At 46.2% G+C, this 20,114-nt stretch overlaps 1 protein-coding gene across 1 annotated transcript; it reads right to left on the minus strand.

Annotated features, from left to right (window-relative positions):
• Window positions 1-2,689: 2,689 nt before the first annotated feature.
• On the minus strand, window positions 2,690-8,090 carry LOC136582629 (solute carrier family 12 member 3-like). Its single transcript, XM_066583799.1, has 4 exons — window positions 8,028-8,090; window positions 7,868-7,951; window positions 4,861-4,962; window positions 2,690-2,805 (listed from the first exon to the last, which is right to left on the minus strand). Exons 1-4 carry the CDS (start codon window positions 8,068-8,070, stop codon window positions 2,690-2,692), a joined length of 345 nt encoding a protein of 114 aa, XP_066439896.1. The 5' UTR covers window positions 8,071-8,090.
• Between the last annotated feature and the right edge of the window lie 12,024 nt (window positions 8,091-20,114).

Consider the following 20,114-nt stretch of genomic DNA (forward strand, 5'->3'; position numbering starts at 1 on the left):
ATTTTCACACATGAAAACCTTAGCGAGCATCGGCGAAATACAAAAATGCTCTGGTCGCCCATTGACTTCAATGGGGTTCGTTGTTCGAAACGAACCCTCGAGCATCGCGGGAAGTTCGTTCCGAATAACGAGCACCCGAACATTTTGGTGTTCGCTCATCATTAGTTACAGGCAATAAGCAAGCAATGTCTAGGATGCCTAGATAATCAATAGAATAAATGAGGTTTTTCGGTAAAGTATGAAATGTGTGTTTTATTTACAGAAGCTATCTATGCTTTCGCTGGGCATTATATAGCATGACAAGTACTAAAGAGTCATGAAAAGGCCTTTACTGAAAAACGATGTATACAAAATGTAGCAAGAAATACAAAACTAAAGTACCGGACTTCTTACTGAAAAACAGCAACAAACTACTCCCCTCCCCCCCCCTCCTCATTTTTGACCCAGTGGCAGCACGCAGCGCCTGCGTCTACAAGTCCCTTGGTGCCCCATGGCGTCGGTCAGTGAGTCCTTCTCCGTCTCTCTTTTTTTTTACTAAGTCAGATTTTCTAAGTGGTGGCATCAGGGGCAGCTGAGGAGCTGGATGGGTTATGACTCTAGTCATAACATGCCCTGGGAGCAGATACAACACCTCTGGAGACATAAGTCCCAGGGTTGGATTGCTGGACACTAGAACAAGATGATGGAGGTTGGATTGTGGGACATCGGAAGACTATGATGGAGGTTGGATTGTGGGAGACACTGGAAGTAGATGATGGGGGTTGAATTGCGAAACATTAGAAAATGATGATGGGGGTTGGATTGTGGGAGATTGGAGGAAGATGATGGTGGTTGCACTGTGGGAGATACTGGATGAGGATGATGGGGTTGGATTGTGGGGGACACTGGAAGAAGATTGGGGTTAGATTGTGGAGGACACTAGAAGAAGATGATGGGGGTTGGATTGTGGGAGATTGGCAGAAGATGATGTTGGTCGCACTGTGGAGGACACTGGAAGATGATGGGGGTTGGATTGTGGAGGACACTAGAAGAAGATGATGGGGGTTGGATTGTGGGAGATTGGAAGAAGATGATGGTGGTTGCACTGTGGCGGACACTGGAAGATGATGGGGGTTGGATTGTGGAGGACACTGGAAGAAGATGATGAGGGTTGGATTGTGGGAGATTGGCAGAAGATGATGGTGGTCGTACTGTGGGGGACAATGGAAGATGATGGGGGTTGGATTGTGGAGGCCACTGGAAGAAGATGATGAGGGTTGATAGTGTGAATAAGTGTAATCATATGTTTTGGTGTAGGGGAAAAAATAGGGTGCCTGGGAGTAGGTGGGCCCCCAGTCCACTGCTGGTGGGAGTATTTCATACGCCGCCTTTTGGCATTGTATAGAATGTCTAGAAAATGTGAAGAATTCATAATTTCATAACTTGTCCCATTTTAGGCATTCTATACAATGCCTCATTTCACATATTGCCTGTAACACATATGATGATTCCAAACTTACTAGTAAGTTCACATACTGACTCATTTGAATAAATGGTCTGACTTATGTATATGTGAGGCTCACATTTTATCATTAGAAGCACACACACAGAGGATTATAGGAAGTAGTCCTCAATATTCATGAGCTGCAGGCTAGCCCCGCCCACCCCTACTCCAGCCACTGATTGATAGCTGTCTCTATACACAGTAATGTAATTCGGCAACACAGACTGTGCCCCTTCTCCACTGGGCCTATTTATGAGCCATAGTCCACATGCTCCCACATTTGTACATTGTGGCGATGCATCTGAAGCTGAAACACAAGCCACATTCTCTTCCTTCCCAGCAGCTTTCATGGTTGTTGCAGGGCACATGCCCCCGCCTGTGAGTTTGATTGCATTGCGTTCCAGGTTGGAAGACATGCTGATTGGTGTTGGCCAGGAGGTCTTGACTACATCACTTCCGATGCTGATTCGGACATGAGAAGGAAGGAAGAGTGGGTTTCTATTAGTGATTTATCTATAGCTGCGTCATACTGTTTATTATGTTTATTCAATTATATGTCATTATTGCTTCTGAAAAAGGGGGATGTTTTAATGTACCCCCTAAATGCGCTAGCATAATAAATAGTTTTTATTGATCCTTGGAGCTTCTGGTGGTCTTGGTGAGAGCCTGCTAGGATTTTTATAGGGTGATTAGCGCAAGTAGCGTCTTCACCCTTTTGGTGTAAGTAAGTCTGACTTGTCACTATGTCTTTATTATACACCTGATGCCATTTCCACAGTCTGAGCGCCTCGTTTTTCCTATTTGTCTTTCCTGTGCACAGTAATATGCAGATAGCTGTCAACCTGTGGTTGGAGGGTGAGGTTGGTGGGACTAGCCTGCAGCTCATGAATATAGAGGACTACTTCCTGTATTCCCCTATGTGTGGCTGCTACTGATAAAATACAAGTTTCTGACAAACTAATTAACCCATACAAAAGACGACGGATCACTGCAGTCAGCGAGCCGGCGACTACATAATGCTGCCCTCAGAGAGTGCAGTATAAAGGTGCTAAAGCAGAGATGTCAGGACAGATGACAGCGTCTCCAACTCCAATATCAATTTATCAACAGGCATATAGAGTTTCTTGAAAAGCAGATTTTCTCAGAATGTGATCCATTCCAGTTTATTATATGAAGGCTATGTATCTCAAACAGTATATGACATTCTCATGCTTTGCGCTCTTCGTCCATCCTGTTGATCTGTCCTCCCACAAAAACTCGGATTTTAACTTTCTCCCATCTCTTTTTACGAGTCAGCAGGTAAGGGATCAGTAGAGTCAGTCCTGCCAGGAAGAGAAGGCTATTAAACCACGTATTACACTTATCCATTCTCTATACCTTGTAGGAGGGGCGGCAGCCTATCCTTTAGGCCAGTCCTCTCAGCCTTGTGCGACCCCCTGGGTTCACACCAGCCATAGGAAAGGGGTTGGTGAGGAGAGCCATAACGGAGAGTAACGGGACTTAGACTAATTTTGAATATTTAATTTTTCCTTTAACCCCATAGTGGTGCGGCCTACTGTGGACCCCAGGATGTGACAATATTTTAGGATTTTCATCGCCACATTTCCCATCAACATAACCATACAGCTCACTATGTAGCGAGCTGTAGTTTTTATTGGTACCAGTTTGGGGTATATATAATGCATTGTACAACTTTTGATATTTGATATTTTGGAGGGCAGGGTGAAAAAACATCAATTCTGCCAATTTGTAAAATAACATTCACTATACGGTATAACTGACAGGATAACATTTTCTGTGGGTCAGTACAATAAGGGCTCATTTACATGATTGTGTTTTCATCACGTATTACGCGCATGATGCATGGTCGTGTGATACACGGTGAATGGAGTCAATGAAAGTAAGTGGATTTTCATTGATCGATTCACATTAGCGTATAAACACTGCATGGAGATACCCATGTGAAAAAGATAGCAGCGTGCACTATTTCACTGCGCATTATGAAGTGAGAGCCTGATACTTTTGAATGGGCAGCGTATGCAATGCTGTCCATACGCAATACATCGCTTATGGGTGACAATACATACGCAACCCCGCTATGAAACACAGCAGGGATTTTTTGGTAAAAAAAGAAAGAAACAAGATATGCTGCACATGACCACGAATGTGAGATACTCACTGCCAGGCGCGGCGGTAGCCGGCTCTCTGCTGGCTTATGGGCCCTAGCACAAACTGCTAAAGCACTGCTTTATCCTCAGATTAAGGGTGCATTCAGACAACCGTATATCGGCCGGGTATTCACGCCGGCCGATATACGGCGTCTCTCTCTGCAGGGGGAGGAGGATGGAAGAGCCAGGAGCAGTGCTCTGAGCTCCCGCCCCCTCTCTGCCTCCTCTCCACCCCCACCCCCCCGCACTATTTTCAATGAGGAGAGGCGGGGCGGGGGCGGAGCAAATTCATGAAACTTAGCCCCGCCCCGTCCCACCTGCTCTCATTGCAAGTAGCGCAGAGGGGCGGAGAGGGGGTCCGATATACGGTCGTCTGAATGCACCCAAAGGAAGAGACTCACGCAGCATTTTACGCATATGATTGTGTGTTTGAGCCCTTACAACGATACCAAAATTATATATAGAGATTTTTTTTTTCACTTTTGTTTTACAATAGAACCCTTATTTTTTAAAAATTTTATTTTTACATTGCTGCATTCAAAGACCCATAATTTTTCTATGGATGAAGAGATGTGAGGGCTTGTTTGTTTTTTGTGTGACAAGCTGCTTTTATTGGTACCATTTTGGGGTACATATTATTTTTTGATCAATTTTCAGTTTTTTGTCTCGATTTTTCCAACTTTTTTTTTTTAAGTGTTTGCTGTGTGGGATAAAAAGTGTTTTCAATTTATTGTATGAGTAAATCTTTTTATGTTGTTTCACTTTTTTATGACCCTTTACTCAACTTGAACTTGTGATCTTATGATCACTCAGATGATACACTGCAGCACTTCTGCACTGCTGTGTATTATCGCTATTCTTCTACATTAAAAGAAATGGCAAACCTGGAGAACTGTGTTAGTCGCATGCAACCCATTGACCCTCCGCTATTTTATGGCAGAGAGCCAATGACATCACAAAGGGAGCTGCCTTGCTATATTAAGGCCATACATGCTGCAATCAACATTGATCATGGCATGTAAGGGGTTAATGGTGGGGATCAGTGTTCTCATTGATGCAGCGAGAGGCAAGCTCCTGCTGTGGATGGTATGTCATTCATTTTGTGAGAATCCCTTCCAACCCAGGACATATGTATACTTTCTTGTACTGGAAGGGGTTAATAAGGTAATAATCGCAGGCCTTTTTACTGGCCCTATATACTCTATATACCTCCATCATCAAAGAGCCAGTAAATATCTATTGTTTTCTTTCCTTGGTTAATCTGGAAAACAGTGCTGGCCTGCTGCTCGACGGTAACAGCTTCTGGATCCACTGCAAGTCACAAAGCGTACAAGTTATTATAATAGTGCTTACTTATTGTCACAAGATAATGATGTCATCTGCCAAGATTAGTGTCACTTATGATGGCTGGCAGCCTAGAAAGTGCTGCAGAGATGTGTACCGAGGGAGTATGGGGATGTTCCCAAGTAGTAACTATCGTCCGGACCACCCTATAAACATTGCAGGCTTGGCTGAGTGCAGAGGTGGGCGCCGACAACAGCGCCCCCTGTGAAAGTACAGCATACGATAACAATGGGATGTCTGCCCCTTAGCTCACCTGACACTAGTTGTCATGTCACAGGAAAGTTGTGATGCCACAAATTACCCAACCGAAACCCTCTTATGACCCCACAATACCTTGCAATGCATTCAGAACGTCTTCTGACCCTTTCATTTTTTTACATTTTGTTATGTTGTGGCCTTGTGCAAATGTAAAGAGAAATCCAGTTTTCCCCCTCATTCTGCAGTCGGTACCCCATAATGACAAAGTGACAACAGAATGTTAAAACATTTTATGCGCTTTTTAAAAACGAAATACTAATATTTTGCATTGACTTAAGTATTTAGACCCTGCGCTCGGTATTTAGTTAAAGCACCTTTGGCAGCGATTACAGCCTCCAATCTTCTTGGGTATGATGCTACCATGCCAATCTTCCCTACAGATCCTCTCAAGCTCTGTCAGGTTGTCATCTGTTGAGCCATTTTCAGGTTTCTCTAGAGATGGTGGATTGGGTACAAGTCAGAACCCTGGTTGGGCCACTCAAGGACATTCACAGAGTTGTCCCCGCTCCTGTGTTTTTTTTTGTTGGAAGGTGAACCTTCTGCTCCATCTGCACTCTGCATCAGGTTTTCATAAAGAATATCTCTGCACTTTGCTCCATTCAGCTTTCCATCCACCCTGACCGGTCTCCCTGTCCTCCAGCATGATGCTCCACCACCAGGCCTCACTGTAGGGATGGTATTGGGCAGGTTATGAGCGGCGCCTGGTTTCCTCCAGACATAATGCTTAGAATTGAGACCAAAAAGTTTAATCTTGGTTTCATCAGACCAGAGAATCTTGTTTCTCACAGTCTGAGAGTCCTTTAGGTGCTTTCTGGTAAACTGCAGACAGGCTTTCATGTCTCTTTTACTGAGGAGAGGCTTCTTTCTGGTCACTCTGCCATTATACCCAGATTGGCGGAGGCTGCGGTAATGGTTGGCTTTCTGGAAGTTTCTCCAATCTGCACACAGGATCTTTGACGGTCAGCCAGAGTGACCATTGGGTTCTTGGATCTCCTCTCTTACTAAGGCTCTTCTTCCCTAATTACTTAGTTTGGTGGGTCGGCAGCTGTAGGAAGAGTCCTGGTTGTTCCAAACTTCTTCCAATTATGGAGACCGCTGAGCTCTTGGGAACTTTCAGTGCAGCAGAAATTTGTTGTAGCTTCTCCAAATCTTTACCTCCACACAATCCTGCTTCTGAGCTCTACAGGCAGTTCTTTCCTCCTCATGGCTTGATTTTGGCTCTGATATGCATTGTGAGCGGTGAGACCTTATATAGAAACGGGTGTGTCTTTTAAAATGATGTCCAAACAACTAAATTTACCACAGGTGACTCAAATCATGGTGTAGAAACCTCTTAAAGATGATCAAGAGAAATGGGAAGCCCCCAGAACTAAATTTAAAGGGTCTGAATACTTATGTCAATGCAATATGTAATTTTTTCAGAAAAAAATATAAAGATTTCTAACGTTGTGTTTTCACTTTGTCATAAATATGCATAAGTAAAAACTATGCATTTTAAAGAACCTCTTTTTTTTACTTCTTGTATACATTACCCCTAATAAAACAAAAGAAAAATCAGTAAAAAAAAAGATGTTAAAAAAACCTCGTATGTCCCAAAAAACAAAGTACGGAGAATTTTGGCAGCCCAAGAAAAAAAAAGTGGGGCCATGAAACCACCACATGCATAAAAAATTGCTTAAAAAGTGTCTGGTCCTTTAGGAACGAAACACTCTGGTCTTAAAGCGGTTCAGTTGTAAACTCTTGATTGACTTTCCTCAGGATAGGTTATCAATAGTAGATAAGCAGGGATGCGTCATCTAGGACCCCCACCAATCAGTTGCTCTTTGGGCTACTGCACTCATGCATGGAGCTTATTTGTTCAGGAACTAGACAGCTCAGTTCCCACTGTAGTGGCCGTGATTGGTATTGCAGGCCAAGTTCCTATTCACTTCAATGAAAACTTTGCCTGTAATACCAAGGCTGGCCACTGTATTAGGAACAGAGCTGTCTACTTCCTGTACAAATCCGCCCTGTGTACAAACACACTCGTCCAAAGAACTGCTGATTGGTGAGGGTCCTGGGTGATGACCTATTCTGAAGATAGGCAATCAACAGTTTACAACTGAACAACCCTTTTAATCAAAGTGCTAATGACCACTTGTTTGTGAGTCCATGCATGCTGTGTGAGTTACATGCAGAGCCTGACAGCAGCTGTGTGCTGACAGCACCTGTGATCGCATGATGTCATCACAGGTCCTTTATCCTTCTGCACTGAATGAGGGATTATGGGTGGCCTACATCCCCCACAAACCCCTGCTGCCTCAGTTGCTATGGATACAGCAGTAGTCAGTCTAGAAGTTTGTAGCTGGTTGTGAGAGAGCTGCACACCTGTGTGGAGACTCCAATAAATGACACCTCGTGTGCTGACAGGACCTGTGATGGATGTCACTATCATGTGATCAGTCATAACTAGTTTAATATGTAACTGTGAAGGAGTGGTTTAATGACACTCTATTGTCTTTGCCTATGGTCCATATAGTATTTACTGTAACCTTCATATAACATTCACAGTCTGTTACAACTGATGGGCATCCCATTGCTACAACAGTACTTCTAAAGCACACTGGGCACTTACATGTTCCTTGAGGCAAGCAGTCTGCACTGTTTTCAGCGCTGGTTTTCAGATGTGGTTCCTCCATTTGTTGGTACACGGGATTTACTACATGGAGCAATATGAGCTTGTTACTACATCGGGTTAATGTTATAGAGAGGCAGACATATGAGATTGCACTTACTATGAGCTTGCATGACACGGGACATGTTCAGACCATCCTTCATCCTCAGCAGGCACAATCCACAGTGGATTGCTTATTCAGAGATTGTTTTAAAGGGAACCAGTCATCACCTTTGAGCCCCCCAAAGGGTAGGGAATGGAGACTCCAGGAAGCTGTGTTTAATACATACCGGTGCTCCATTACTGCGCTGTGTCCCCATGAAGTTGGCATGCGTATGCAGGAGGGCTCTTTTCAGCCGTCTCTGTGCAGGTGCTCTCCCATTCATCTCTATAGAAAAGCATGACTTTTCAGACAGCCGTGTGCCAACTTCACGGGGACACTGTGCAGGAACGGAGCACCCACTAAGTATCAGACACAGCTCCCCGCTCTCCCCATTACCTCATCTTAGAGCCCCATAACGTAGTTGGTGACCAGTTCCCTTTCAGAACCAAGATCACTAAGGAGTAGTTGAGACAACTGGAAAAGGCTATTATGGTGTTCTCCATCGACTGCAGATGCTGGAGACATTGATAACTGTCCCCATAATACATATAACTACTTAGTATGAATGCCATTATTAATGATCATCATTACTATTAACCCCTTCCCACTACAGCTCTTTTTGATTTTTTTTCATCTTCATTTTTTCCTTCCTACTCCTAAAAAAAAAAGTCATAACTTTTTTATATCTACATGTGAGTTTGCTTTTTGTGGGGGGGATGCTTTTTTATTGTACCATTTAATACATTACAAAGCTTTGAAGAATTTTTGTGGGGTGAAACAAAAAAAATGCAACTGCGCAATTTTTAGGGATATTTTGCTTTTATAGCATTTACAATGCAGTAAAATTGACAGGTTATCTTTTTGCGGGTCAATACAATTATGGGAATACCACATTGATATAGTTTTCTTATGTAGTGCTGCTTAACCCCTTCCTGGCGTGCACCATACATGTACATTGGATGACTGTATATGGAGCGGGCTAAAACCTGCCCACAACGGCCGCAGGTGGAGATAACTCCGAATGTGGCTGTTAACCGTGAGATCACAATGCGTTGTCCGGATGTCATGGCAGCCTTCTGAAAGCGCCCAGAGCTGCCGTGAATGCCTATAAAGACGAACATGTGCCCCAGTGTTCCTTAACACAGATGCGCTAGTAACAGAAGGGTTCCAGCGCCATTGCTGTCTAAGAGTGACAGAAAAGCGAGACTCCAGGGGGGCAAAAGAGCGCAAAACCTGGATAATTGAGCAATGGAAAAATATCACCTGGTCAACTAGATCCAGATTTCTGTTGCACCGAGCTGATGGAGGGTCAGGAAGCAGCATGAATCGATAAACCCTTCCTGTCAAGTGTTGGGAGCATTTCTGCATCTCCATCTAATTTGCAGCAGCTACAAGAAGCTTCCTGCCCAATATCACTGCAGAACACCTAGAATGACTGCACATCTCAAGGCCAAAGGAAGTTCAACATAGTACTAGATGGGGATGTCTACTAGAGTGGCCATTCAGTGCAAGTCGAGTACATTGTAGTGAAAAGTATCTGCCACCTAATGGTCAGAGCTGGTACTGTACATTTTATTGTTAAAGTTTATGCTTGAGTATAAAAACATTGCAAATAAGGTTTATAAAACAAAGAGTCCAATAGGATAAATATATTATTGTAAGGATTGAAAACCATAACATTAGCATAAAATAGTAATTAAGAAATGCTGCAAGTATATTCTAAACAGATTAGAAAGAATTGACACATATACCTGCAACTGGAGTTATGCTAAACTACGTTTATTTTATTATTTTTTTTTCAATCATGACTTAAACTAAGGCGGGCGTCACACGGGTTTATGTGCATTTGTGCGTGCATGGGCGCAGCGTTTTTGTGGAACTTTTTTACATTCATCGGCTTATTGTACTGTACTTCTTCAATGCGCAGGTGATGTGCATTTGTGTTCAGTGATCAAAATAGTTTATTAGCCTAATAAGCTCCAGATGTGTTCTTTTTTACAATTACGTAGTGTTTCACGCATCTCCTGGCGTACTTTGCAAACATTTGCGCACCTTCATTGACCTCAATGAAGATTTTTGGAAAATAGAGCATGCTGGGCTTTTTTTTGCGCAACCAAAAAGCACAGGAAAATACGCACATGTGAACGGACCCATTGAAATCAATGGGCTCTGTTCTTTGCGTATGGAGTATGCAAATAAGCCCGCGTGATGCCGACCTAAGGCAAACTTCACACGGGCAAGTGCAATACAGCGCCCTGAATCCCGCCTCCATGTCACCCTCTGAACCATGGGAATTCCTAGAGAATGCGAGGCGTTTTCATGGCAAAACAGCCTCACATCACTTCAGAGAAGAAGCAATCCTCTGCTGCGGCTATCAGCTGCGGCAGGGGAATCACAGAGTTTCTCCCATTGCTTTCAATGGGAGAGCTTGTAATGCTGCCGTTGTCCCGAATGGCGGGTGCGCAAATTATTATTATTATTTTTTAATGGAACAGATAGCAAAACAGAATTTAAACAAAACTTAAATGCATCCAGTAGACAAATCAATTAAATAGTACAATGAAATGGACAGAAAACGGAATCAAACTAAAGCCGTTTCCGTTCAGTTCTATCACCCATTGCCTATAACATTAAAAAATGGGTCTGTCTGATTTTCGTTTTTGCGCTATTGCTTCCGCAAAAAAAAAGAAGGAAAATTAAATGGATTGGAATTGAAATGAGCATAACTGAAGTCCAAGAGCTCCCACTGAAATCAACGGGACTTAAAAAAGAATCGCTGTTTTTCTGTTTTGTAGCTCCTCTGACAAAAATGCAAACCTGAACTAAAAAATAGCGATGTGAACGAGCCCTAAAAAACAGATAAGAAACTGATGCAAATAGAACCTAAGTTATCTATTTTTGATGAATCCTTTTAATGCAGCCATTACAACCCCAGATCTGTTTGCTTAAATCTTCATCAGAAAAATAAAACAAATCGCGATAGAAGAAGGCAGATCTTCATACGTACTGCAGGATGGCCACATAACTTTCAATATTTCTTGGGTGAGATGATTGTCAGTTCTTCTTATATCCTAAAAACAGAACATTGGGTTTCATGGAACCGAGTCCAGAAGCCTATAAGTTAGAGAGGAGACAGAATAGTTTTAGGTGAACAGTACATAATATATGGATAGTGCCCCCCACAAACACACCCACACACACACAAACACTGTATGGGGACATCAGACGTCACCAAGGCTTCTGTGACAGTGGTCTATAAAATCATGAGGCTTGTACACTGTATCCTTATACAAGTCACACAACTCAGGGGGGGGGGGGGGGACTTCTAATATTCTTCATATTGTTACTGGAGGGGGTGAATATTCTTTATAATATTCTGCAAAACCTCATTACCAAGAGTGAAGAGGAAATTCCGGGCGTCCATTAAAAGGTGTCGTCTGAGTAATTTTTTAAAAATTTGCGATCCTTATGTGCAAACATAATAAAGTGTCCTATAGCAGTGGTGGCGAACCTATGACACGTGTGCCAGAGGCGGCACACAGAGCCCTCCCTGCTGGCACGCATGCTGTCAGCTGCTGCTCACCTCGGTAGCGAATACTACCCGGGGTGCCGCAACTTCTCGGCCGGTATTCACTCAGTGGCACTGATCCTGGCGCACACTGTGACGTCAGTGTGCTCCCGGGATCCTTCTCCCCTGACATCTCCTCCTTGGTTCTGCAAGAGCAGAGGGAGTTGATGTCGAGACGCACACCCTGACGTCCACAACAGCAACAGGAAGAGGAGCAGCAGCGCTTCTATGAGGAGAAGAAAGTATGTATATAGGTCTCAGGGGGTGCTATTATTATTGGGGGCTAAAATAGGGGATACTATTAGTAATAGTGTCCCCTATATCGGCCCCAGTAGTAACAGTATTACTGCTTGGCACTGTGGATGTGACTATTACTACTAGGGCTGCTGTGGGGGACACTATTTATACTGGGGCTATTGTGGAGGTCACTAGTACTACTGGGGGGGACAGTATTACTGCTGGGGCCACTGTGGGGGACACTATTACTACTGGGACCACTGTAGGGTTACTATTACTACTGGGGCTGCTGTGTGGGTCACTATTACTACTGGGGGCGCTATTGGGTTCACTATTATTACTGGGGTCGCTGTGAGGGACACTATTACTGCTGGGTCTGCTTTGAGGGATACGATTACTGCTGGGGCTGCTGTGGGGGGCATTATTACTACTGGGACCACAGTGGGGTTACTATTACTACTTGGGCTGCTGTGTGGGTCACTATTACTACTGGGGGCGCTATTGGGTTCACTATTATTACTGGGGTCGCTGTGAGGGACACTATTACTGCTGGGTCTGCTTTGAGGGATATGATTACTGCTAGGACCGCTGTGGGGTTCACTATTATTACTGGGGTCGCTGTAAGGGACACTATTACTGGTGGGTCTGCGGTGAGGCACACAATTAGTGCTGGGTCTGCTGTGAGGGACAATATTACTGCTGGGGCTGCTGTGGGGGGTCACTATTACTACTGGGGCCGCTGTGGGGGGTCACTATTACTAATGGGGCCACTGTGGGGGCCACTATTAGTACTGGTGCCGCTGTGGGGGTCACTATTACTACTGGGGCCGCTGTGGGGGTCACTATTACTACTGAGGCTGCTGTGTGGGTTACTATAACTGCTGGAGTACTATGGGGGTCACTATTAGTACTGGAATCACTGTGGGTGTCACAATTATTACTCAAACCACTGTAGGGTAGTGCTGGGTCTGCTGTGAGGGACACTATTACTGCTGGGGCCACTGTGAGGGTCACTATTACTGTTGTGGCTGCTGTGGGGGTCACTATAACTGATGAAGTACTATGGGGGTCACTATTAACACTGAGACCACTGTGGGTGTCACTATTACTACTCAAACCACTGTGGGGTAGTGCAGGCTCTGCTGTGAGGGACACTATTACTGCTGGGACCGCTGTGAGGGTCACCATTACTGCTGTGGCTGCTGTGGGGGTCACTATTATTACTGGGGCTCCTGTGGGGGTCCCTATTACTGCTGGGGCTCCTGTGGGGGTCCCTATTACTGCTGGGGCTCCTGTGGGGGTCCCTATTACTGCTGGGGCCGCTGTGGGGGTCCCTATTACTGCTGGGGCCGCTGTGGGGGGTCACTATTACTACTGGGGCTGCTGTGGGGGTCACTATTACTACTGAGGCTGCTGTGTGGGTTACTATAACTGCTGGAGTACTATGGGGGTCACTATTAGTACTGAGATCACTGTGGGTGTCACAATTACTACTCAAACCACTGTAGGGTAGTGCTGGGTCTGCTGTCAGGGAAACTATTACTGCTGGGGCCGCTGTGAGGGTCACTATTACTGTTGTGACTGCTGTGGGGGTCATTATTACTGCTGGGGCTGCTGTGGGAGTCACTATTACTACTGGAGACGTGGTGGGGGGTCGCTATAAATGATGAAGTACTATGGGGGTCACTATTAGTACTGAGACCACTGTGAGTGTCACTATTACTACTCAAACCACTGTGGGGGTCACTATTACTGGTGGGTCTGCTGTGAGGCACACAATTAGTGCTGAGTCTGCTATTAGTGACACTTTTACTGCTGGGGCTGCTGTGAGAGTCACTATTAATGCTGTAGCTGCTGTGGGGGTCATTATTACTGCTGGGGCTGCTGTGGGGGTCACTATTACTACTGAGGCCGCTGTGGGGGTCACTATTACTACTGGGGCTGCTGCGTGTGTTACTGTAACTGCTGGAGTACTATTGGGGTCACTATTAGTATTGAGATCACTGTGGATATCACTATTACTATTCAAACCACTGTGGGGGTCACTATTACTACTCAAACTACTGTGGGGGTCATTATTACTACTGACGGGGTCACTATTACAATGCCTCAGATGGTCGTGTTTTTCGGACGGGCGTGAAAACGCCCGTGAAAATGACGCCTTGGGCGTATACTTTTCAAGGTAGCCCACATTCGCCGTAAAATCGCGTGAATAAAGAAAAACTGTGATCGAGTCACGGCCAAAATTACTGTTTTCTCATCCATTCACACGGCCGGGTGCGATGTATTAGTGGAAAAATATGCTGCAGCCTGGAAATCCCTCGGTCGGCATAAATCTTCGGAATGACTTGTAATAGTTAAATAGTGGCAGCTGTAAGCTTTTCCCAGTGCTGGACGCTGCTAAACTCCCTCCCCCTCCCTTTTTTGCAGCTCCCATAGCAGCAAGACCTATCTTTTCCAGCTGTGTATAAAATCGTCACCGTTTTCAGTCACTGATGACCTATTAATCCCAGTGCAACGTTTTTACGTAATGAATACATTGGAAACCAATGCTGTAGGTACGGGGACACATTATAATGAATGCAAACTTGAAAGGACAACCCCTTTTAAGATCAGGCAGAGAACAAATCACAGGCATGGCTTCATAGGCAATCTGCAATAGAGTCTGCAGAAGGCCTACAGCTGCCATTGTAACCATGAGGCTTCATTCACACGAGTGTATATCGGACGCAGTTTTCACGGCCAGCCAATATACGCTGCCATCTGGGGCGTAAAAGCTCGTGAATAGGCGCACAAATTTAATGTTTGTGCGACCGATCAGACGGCATGGGCCCTGACGCATATACGCCGAGGCGGCCATGCCGTCGCCCCTTCCTCTTCCCTCCCCCTCACTGGATCACCTCTGATTGCAACGGAAGGGGGCGGGAGAGGGTGGTAGTTTAGCTCTGCCCCATCCCGTCCCTTGTCCACAGCCAGCAATGGGAGAAAGCCAACAGAGGCGGCGCTTAGCTCTGCCCCGCCCCCTCCCATTACAATCAACCAGAGGGGAGGAGAAAAAAGGGAGGGTGTTTAGCAGTCACGCTGCTACACTCCCTCCCACCTCCCTTCCCCAGCCGCTGTTATTGGCTCCCCTATGAGCCCATGCAGCGGCCGACATATTCTTGCCCAAAAGATAGTTCCAGGACTGTCTTTTGGGCCCAACATAAAAGCATCCGGCGCTATATTGGCTGGCCAAACGCGTTTACATTGCGGAAATACGGCCATGTTATCTGATGCATTGGAATCCAACACATCAGATGACAGCGTATATCTGCCGACCGTGAAAACGGCGGGTCGATATACGCTCGTGCAAAAGAGTACTTAGGGATCTGCAAACTTCGATCGGAGCATTTAAAGGGTTAACATGTTGCAGGCGGGTGTCAGCTATACCAGACAGCATTGTATGGAGTAGAATCGGACCCCGAACCTATTCCATACAAACCCCAAACCTCCATGACTTACCAGTACGTCATGGAGCATTAAGGGGTTAATGCTGTGTGTGATTTATACGCAACCTTTATGGTCCCATGCACTTTCCATGTGGTGATGCGACCCCTTTCATGATCATCATTTGCGATATAACAAGATGGCGGCCTGTGGAGCACTTATTGTGACATCATCGGATGAGAGAATTCTAACATTGTGACATCACCGCATTGTGACATCACCGCATTGTGACATCACCGCATTCCAACATAACCCTGCAGCACGCAAAGCCTGGAGCACAGATCACGAGGCGAGAACGAAGAGAGAGGATGCAGCACAGGTAACACCACCACTTTCCGGGAGTTGCAGAGCTGCTGACATACAGCGGATCCTGCAATGTGCTTTAAATGCTTGGATGTTGTACATATGTTCCTGAAATACCCGTTTTCTGTAATGTATTAATGTAACCATTTTAATTGCTTTGGTTTAAACCAGAGAGAAAAACGGATCTGCTTTTTTCCCCCTGAAATAGCGCTACTTTTGTCTGTAGGTTGTGTGTGGTATTGCAGCTCAGCACCAAATGAGTGAATATCAGGCACAGCAACCGGGCCAAAGTGTCGCTGCTTCTGGAAAGAAAAGCAAACGTTTTTTCTACTCTCCTACATCCCTTCCGTATATCGGGTCTGGTCTGTATATCCGCTATCGCTCTGCATTGTACATTCTGCTGGGATATACTGTTATACATCAAGGTATTCGCTAAGTCTGCTGTACAATGACCCGCGCCCCCTATATTGTGAAGGAACATATTAAGCTACATTTGGACGTGCGATGTTCACAATTATCTAGCAGTAATATATATACATTGTATCAAGTAGTGACGTAATCTAGTGTCCCGGACACACGGTGACATCACAATACTGTGGGCATCATTATGGGATGTGCTGTAGTGTAGTCACTTATCAGTCCAGGAAGAACAAGAGCCGCACACAGGAGGATCCATCAACAAGTCACACAACTCAGGGGGGGGGGGGACTTCTAATATTCTTCATATTGTTACTGGAGGGGGTGAATATTCTTTATAATATTCTGCAAAACCTCATTACCAAGAGTGAAGAGGAAATTCCGGGCGTCCATTAAAAGGTGTCGTCTGAGTAATTTTTTAAAAATTTGCGATCCTTATGTGCAAACATAATAAAGTGTCCTATAGCAGTGGTGGCGAACCTATGACACGTGTGCCAGAGGCGGCACACAGAGCCCTCCCTGCTGGCACGCACGCTGTCAGCTGCTGCTCACCTCGGTAGCGAATACTACCCGGGGTGCCGCAACTTCTCGGCCGGTATTCACTCAGTGGCACTGATCCTGGCGCACACTGTGACGTCAGTGTGCTCCCGGGATCCTTCTCCCCTGACATCTCCTCCTTGGTTCTGCAAGAGCAGAGGGAGTTGATGTCGAGACGCACACCCTGACGTCCACAACAGCAACAGGAAGAGGAGCAGCAGCGCTTCTATGAGGAGAAGAAAGTATGTATATAGGTCTCAGGGGGTGCTATTATTATTGGGGGCTAAAATAGGGGATACTATTAGTAATAGTGTCCCATATATCGGCCCCAGTAGTAACAGTATTACTGCTTGGCACTGTGGATGTGACTATTACTACTAGGGCTGCTGTGGGGGACACTATTTATACTGGGGCTATTGTGGAGGTCACTAGTACTACTGGGGGGGACAGTATTACTGCTGGGGCCACTGTGGGGGACACTATTACTACTGGGACCACTGTAGGGTTACTATTACTACTGGGGCTGCTGTGTGGGTCACTATTACTACTGGGGGCGCTATTGGGTTCACTATTATTACTGGGGTCGCTGTGAGGGACACTATTACTGCTGGGTCTGCTTTGAGGGATACGATTACTGCTGGGGCTGCTGTGGGGGGCATTATTACTACTGGGACCACAGTGGGGTTACTATTACTACTTGGGCTGCTGTGTGGGTCACTATTACTACTGGGGGCGCTATTGGGTTCACTATTATTACTGGGGTCGCTGTGAGGGACACTATTACTGCTGGGTCTGCTTTGAGGGATATGATTACTGCTAGGACCGCTGTGGGGTTCACTATTATTACTGGGGTCGCTGTAAGGGACACTATTACTGGTGGGTCTGCGGTGAGGCACACAATTAGTGCTGGGTCTGCTGTGAGGGACAATATTACTGCTGGGGCTGCTGTGGGGGGTCACTATTACTACTGGGGCCGCTGTGGGGGGTCACTATTACTAATGGGGCCACTGTGGGGGCCACTATTAGTACTGGTGCCGCTGTGGGGGTCACTATTACTACTGGGGCCGCTGTGGGGGTCACTATTACTACTGAGGCTGCTGTGTGGGTTACTATAACTGCTGGAGTACTATGGGGGTCACTATTAGTACTGGAATCACTGTGGGTGTCACAATTATTACTCAAACCACTGTAGGGTAGTGCTGGGTCTGCTGTGAGGGACACTATTACTGCTGGGGCCACTGTGAGGGTCACTATTACTGTTGTGGCTGCTGTGGGGGTCACTATAACTGATGAAGTACTATGGGGGTCACTATTAACACTGAGACCACTGTGGGTGTCACTATTACTACTCAAACCACTGTGGGGTAGTGCAGGCTCTGCTGTGAGGGACACTATTACTGCTGGGACCGCTGTGAGGGTCACCGTTACTGCTGTGGCTGCTGTGGGGGTCACTATTATTACTGGGGCTCCTGTGGGGGTCCCTATTACTGCTGGGGCTCCTGTGGGGGTCCCTATTACTGCTGGGGCTCCTGTGGGGGTCCCTATTACTGCTGGGGCCGCTGTGGGGGTCCCTATTACTGCTGGGGCCGCTGTGGGGGTCACTATTTCTACTGGGGCTGCTGTGGGGGTCACTATTACTACTGAGGCTGCTGTGTGGGTTACTATAACTGCTGGAGTACTATGGGGGTGACTATTAGTACTGAGATCACTGTGGGTGTCACAATTACTACTCAAACCACTGTAGGGTAGTGCTGGGTCTGCTGTCAGGGAAACTATTACTGCTGGGGCCGCTGTGAGGGTCACTATTACTGTTGTGGCTGCTGTGTGGGTCATTATTACTGCTGGGGCTGCTGTGGGAGTCACTATTACTACTGGAGACGTGGTGGGGGGTCGCTATAAATGATGAAGTACTATGGGGGTCACTATTAGTACTGAGACCACTGTGAGTGTCACTATTACTACTCAAACCACTGTGGGGGTCACTATTACTGGTGGGTCTGCTGTGAGGCACACAATTAGTGCTGAGTCTGCTATGAGTGACACTTTTACTGCTGGGGCTGCTGTGAGAGTCACTATTACTGCTGTGGCTGCTGTGGGGGTCATTATTACTGCTGGGGCTGCTGTGGGGGTCACTATTACTACTGAGGCCGCTGTGGGGGTCACTATTACTACTGGGGCTGCTGCGTGTGTTACTGTAACTGCTGGAGTACTATTGGGGTCACTATTAGTATTGAGATCACTGTGGATATCACTATTACTATTCAAACCACTGTGGGGGTCACTATTACTACTCAAACTACTGTGGGGGTCATTATTACTACTGACGGGGTCACTATTACAATGCCTCAGATGGTCGTGTTTTTCGGACGGGCGTGAAAACGCCCGTGAAAATGACGCCTTGGGCGTATACTTTTCAAGGTCGCCCACATTCGCCGTAAAATCGCGTGAATAAAGAAAAACTGTGATCGAGTCACGGCCAAAATTACTGTTTTCTCATCCATTCACACGGCCGGGTGCGATGTATTAGTGGAAAAATATGCTGCAGCCTGGAAATCCCTCGGTCGGCATAAATCTTCGGAATGACTTGTAATAGTTAAATAGTGGCAGCTGTAAGCTTTTCCCAGTGCTGGACGCTGCTAAACTCCCTCCCCCTCCCTTTTTTGCAGCTCCCATAGCAGCAAGACCTATCTTTTCCAGCTGTGTATAAAATCGTCACCGTTTTCAGTCACTGATGACCTATTAATCCCAGTGCAACGTTTTTACGTAATGAATACATTGGAAACCAATGCTGTAGGTACGGGGACACATTATAATGAATGCAAACTTGAAAGGACAACCCCTTTTAAGATCAGGCAGAGAACAAATCACAGGCATGGCTTCATAGGCAATCTGCAATAGAGTCTGCAGAAGGCCTACAGCTGCCATTGTAACCGTGAGGCTTCATTCACACGAGCGTATATCGGACGCAGTTTTCACGGCCAGCCAATATACGCTGCCATCTGGGGCGTAAAAGCTCGTGAATAGGCGCACAAATTTAATGTTTGTGCGACCGATCAGACGGCATGGGCCCTGACGCATATACGCCGAGGCGGCCATGCCGTCGCCCCTTCCTCTTCCCTCCCCCTCACTGGATCACCTCTGATTGCAACGGAAGGGGGCGGGAGAGGGTGGTAGCTTAGCTCTGCCCCATCCCGCCCCTTGTCCACAGCCAGCAATGGGAGAAAGCCAACAGGGGCAGCGCTTAGCTCTGCCCCGCCCCCTCCCATTACAATCAACCAGAGGGGAGGAGAAAAAAGGGAGGGTGTTTAGCAGTCACGCTGCTACACTCCCTCCCACCTCCCTTCCCCAGCCGCTGTTATTGGCTCCCCTATGAGCCCATGCAGCGGCCGACATATTCTTGCCCAAAAGATAGTTCCAGGACTGTCTTTTGGGCCCAACATAAAAGCATCCGGCGCTATATTGGCTGGCCAAACGCGTTTACATTGCGGAAATACGGCCATGTTATCTGATGCATTGGAATCCAACACATCAGATGACAGCATATATCTGCCGACCGT

The sequence above is a fragment of the Eleutherodactylus coqui genome, chromosome 11 (genome assembly GCF_035609145.1).
Source record: "Eleutherodactylus coqui strain aEleCoq1 chromosome 11, aEleCoq1.hap1, whole genome shotgun sequence".
Classification (NCBI taxonomy): Eukaryota; Metazoa; Chordata; class Amphibia; order Anura; family Eleutherodactylidae; genus Eleutherodactylus; species Eleutherodactylus coqui.

Bases quoted from the DNA above. Each gene is read 5' to 3' on its own strand.
- LOC136582629 (XM_066583799.1), bottom strand. From the start codon at position 8,070: ATGAAGGATGGTCTGAACATGTCCCGTGTCATGCAAGCTCATA. The intron at 4,963-7,867 runs GTAAGTGCCCAG...TGTGACTTGCAG, and splicing joins CTGCTTGCCTCAAGGAACAT to TGGATCCAGAAGCTGTTACC. The intron at 2,806-4,860 runs GTATATAGAGTA...TCTTCCTGGCAG, and splicing joins CTGGCTCTTTGATGATGGAG to GACTGACTCTACTGATCCCT.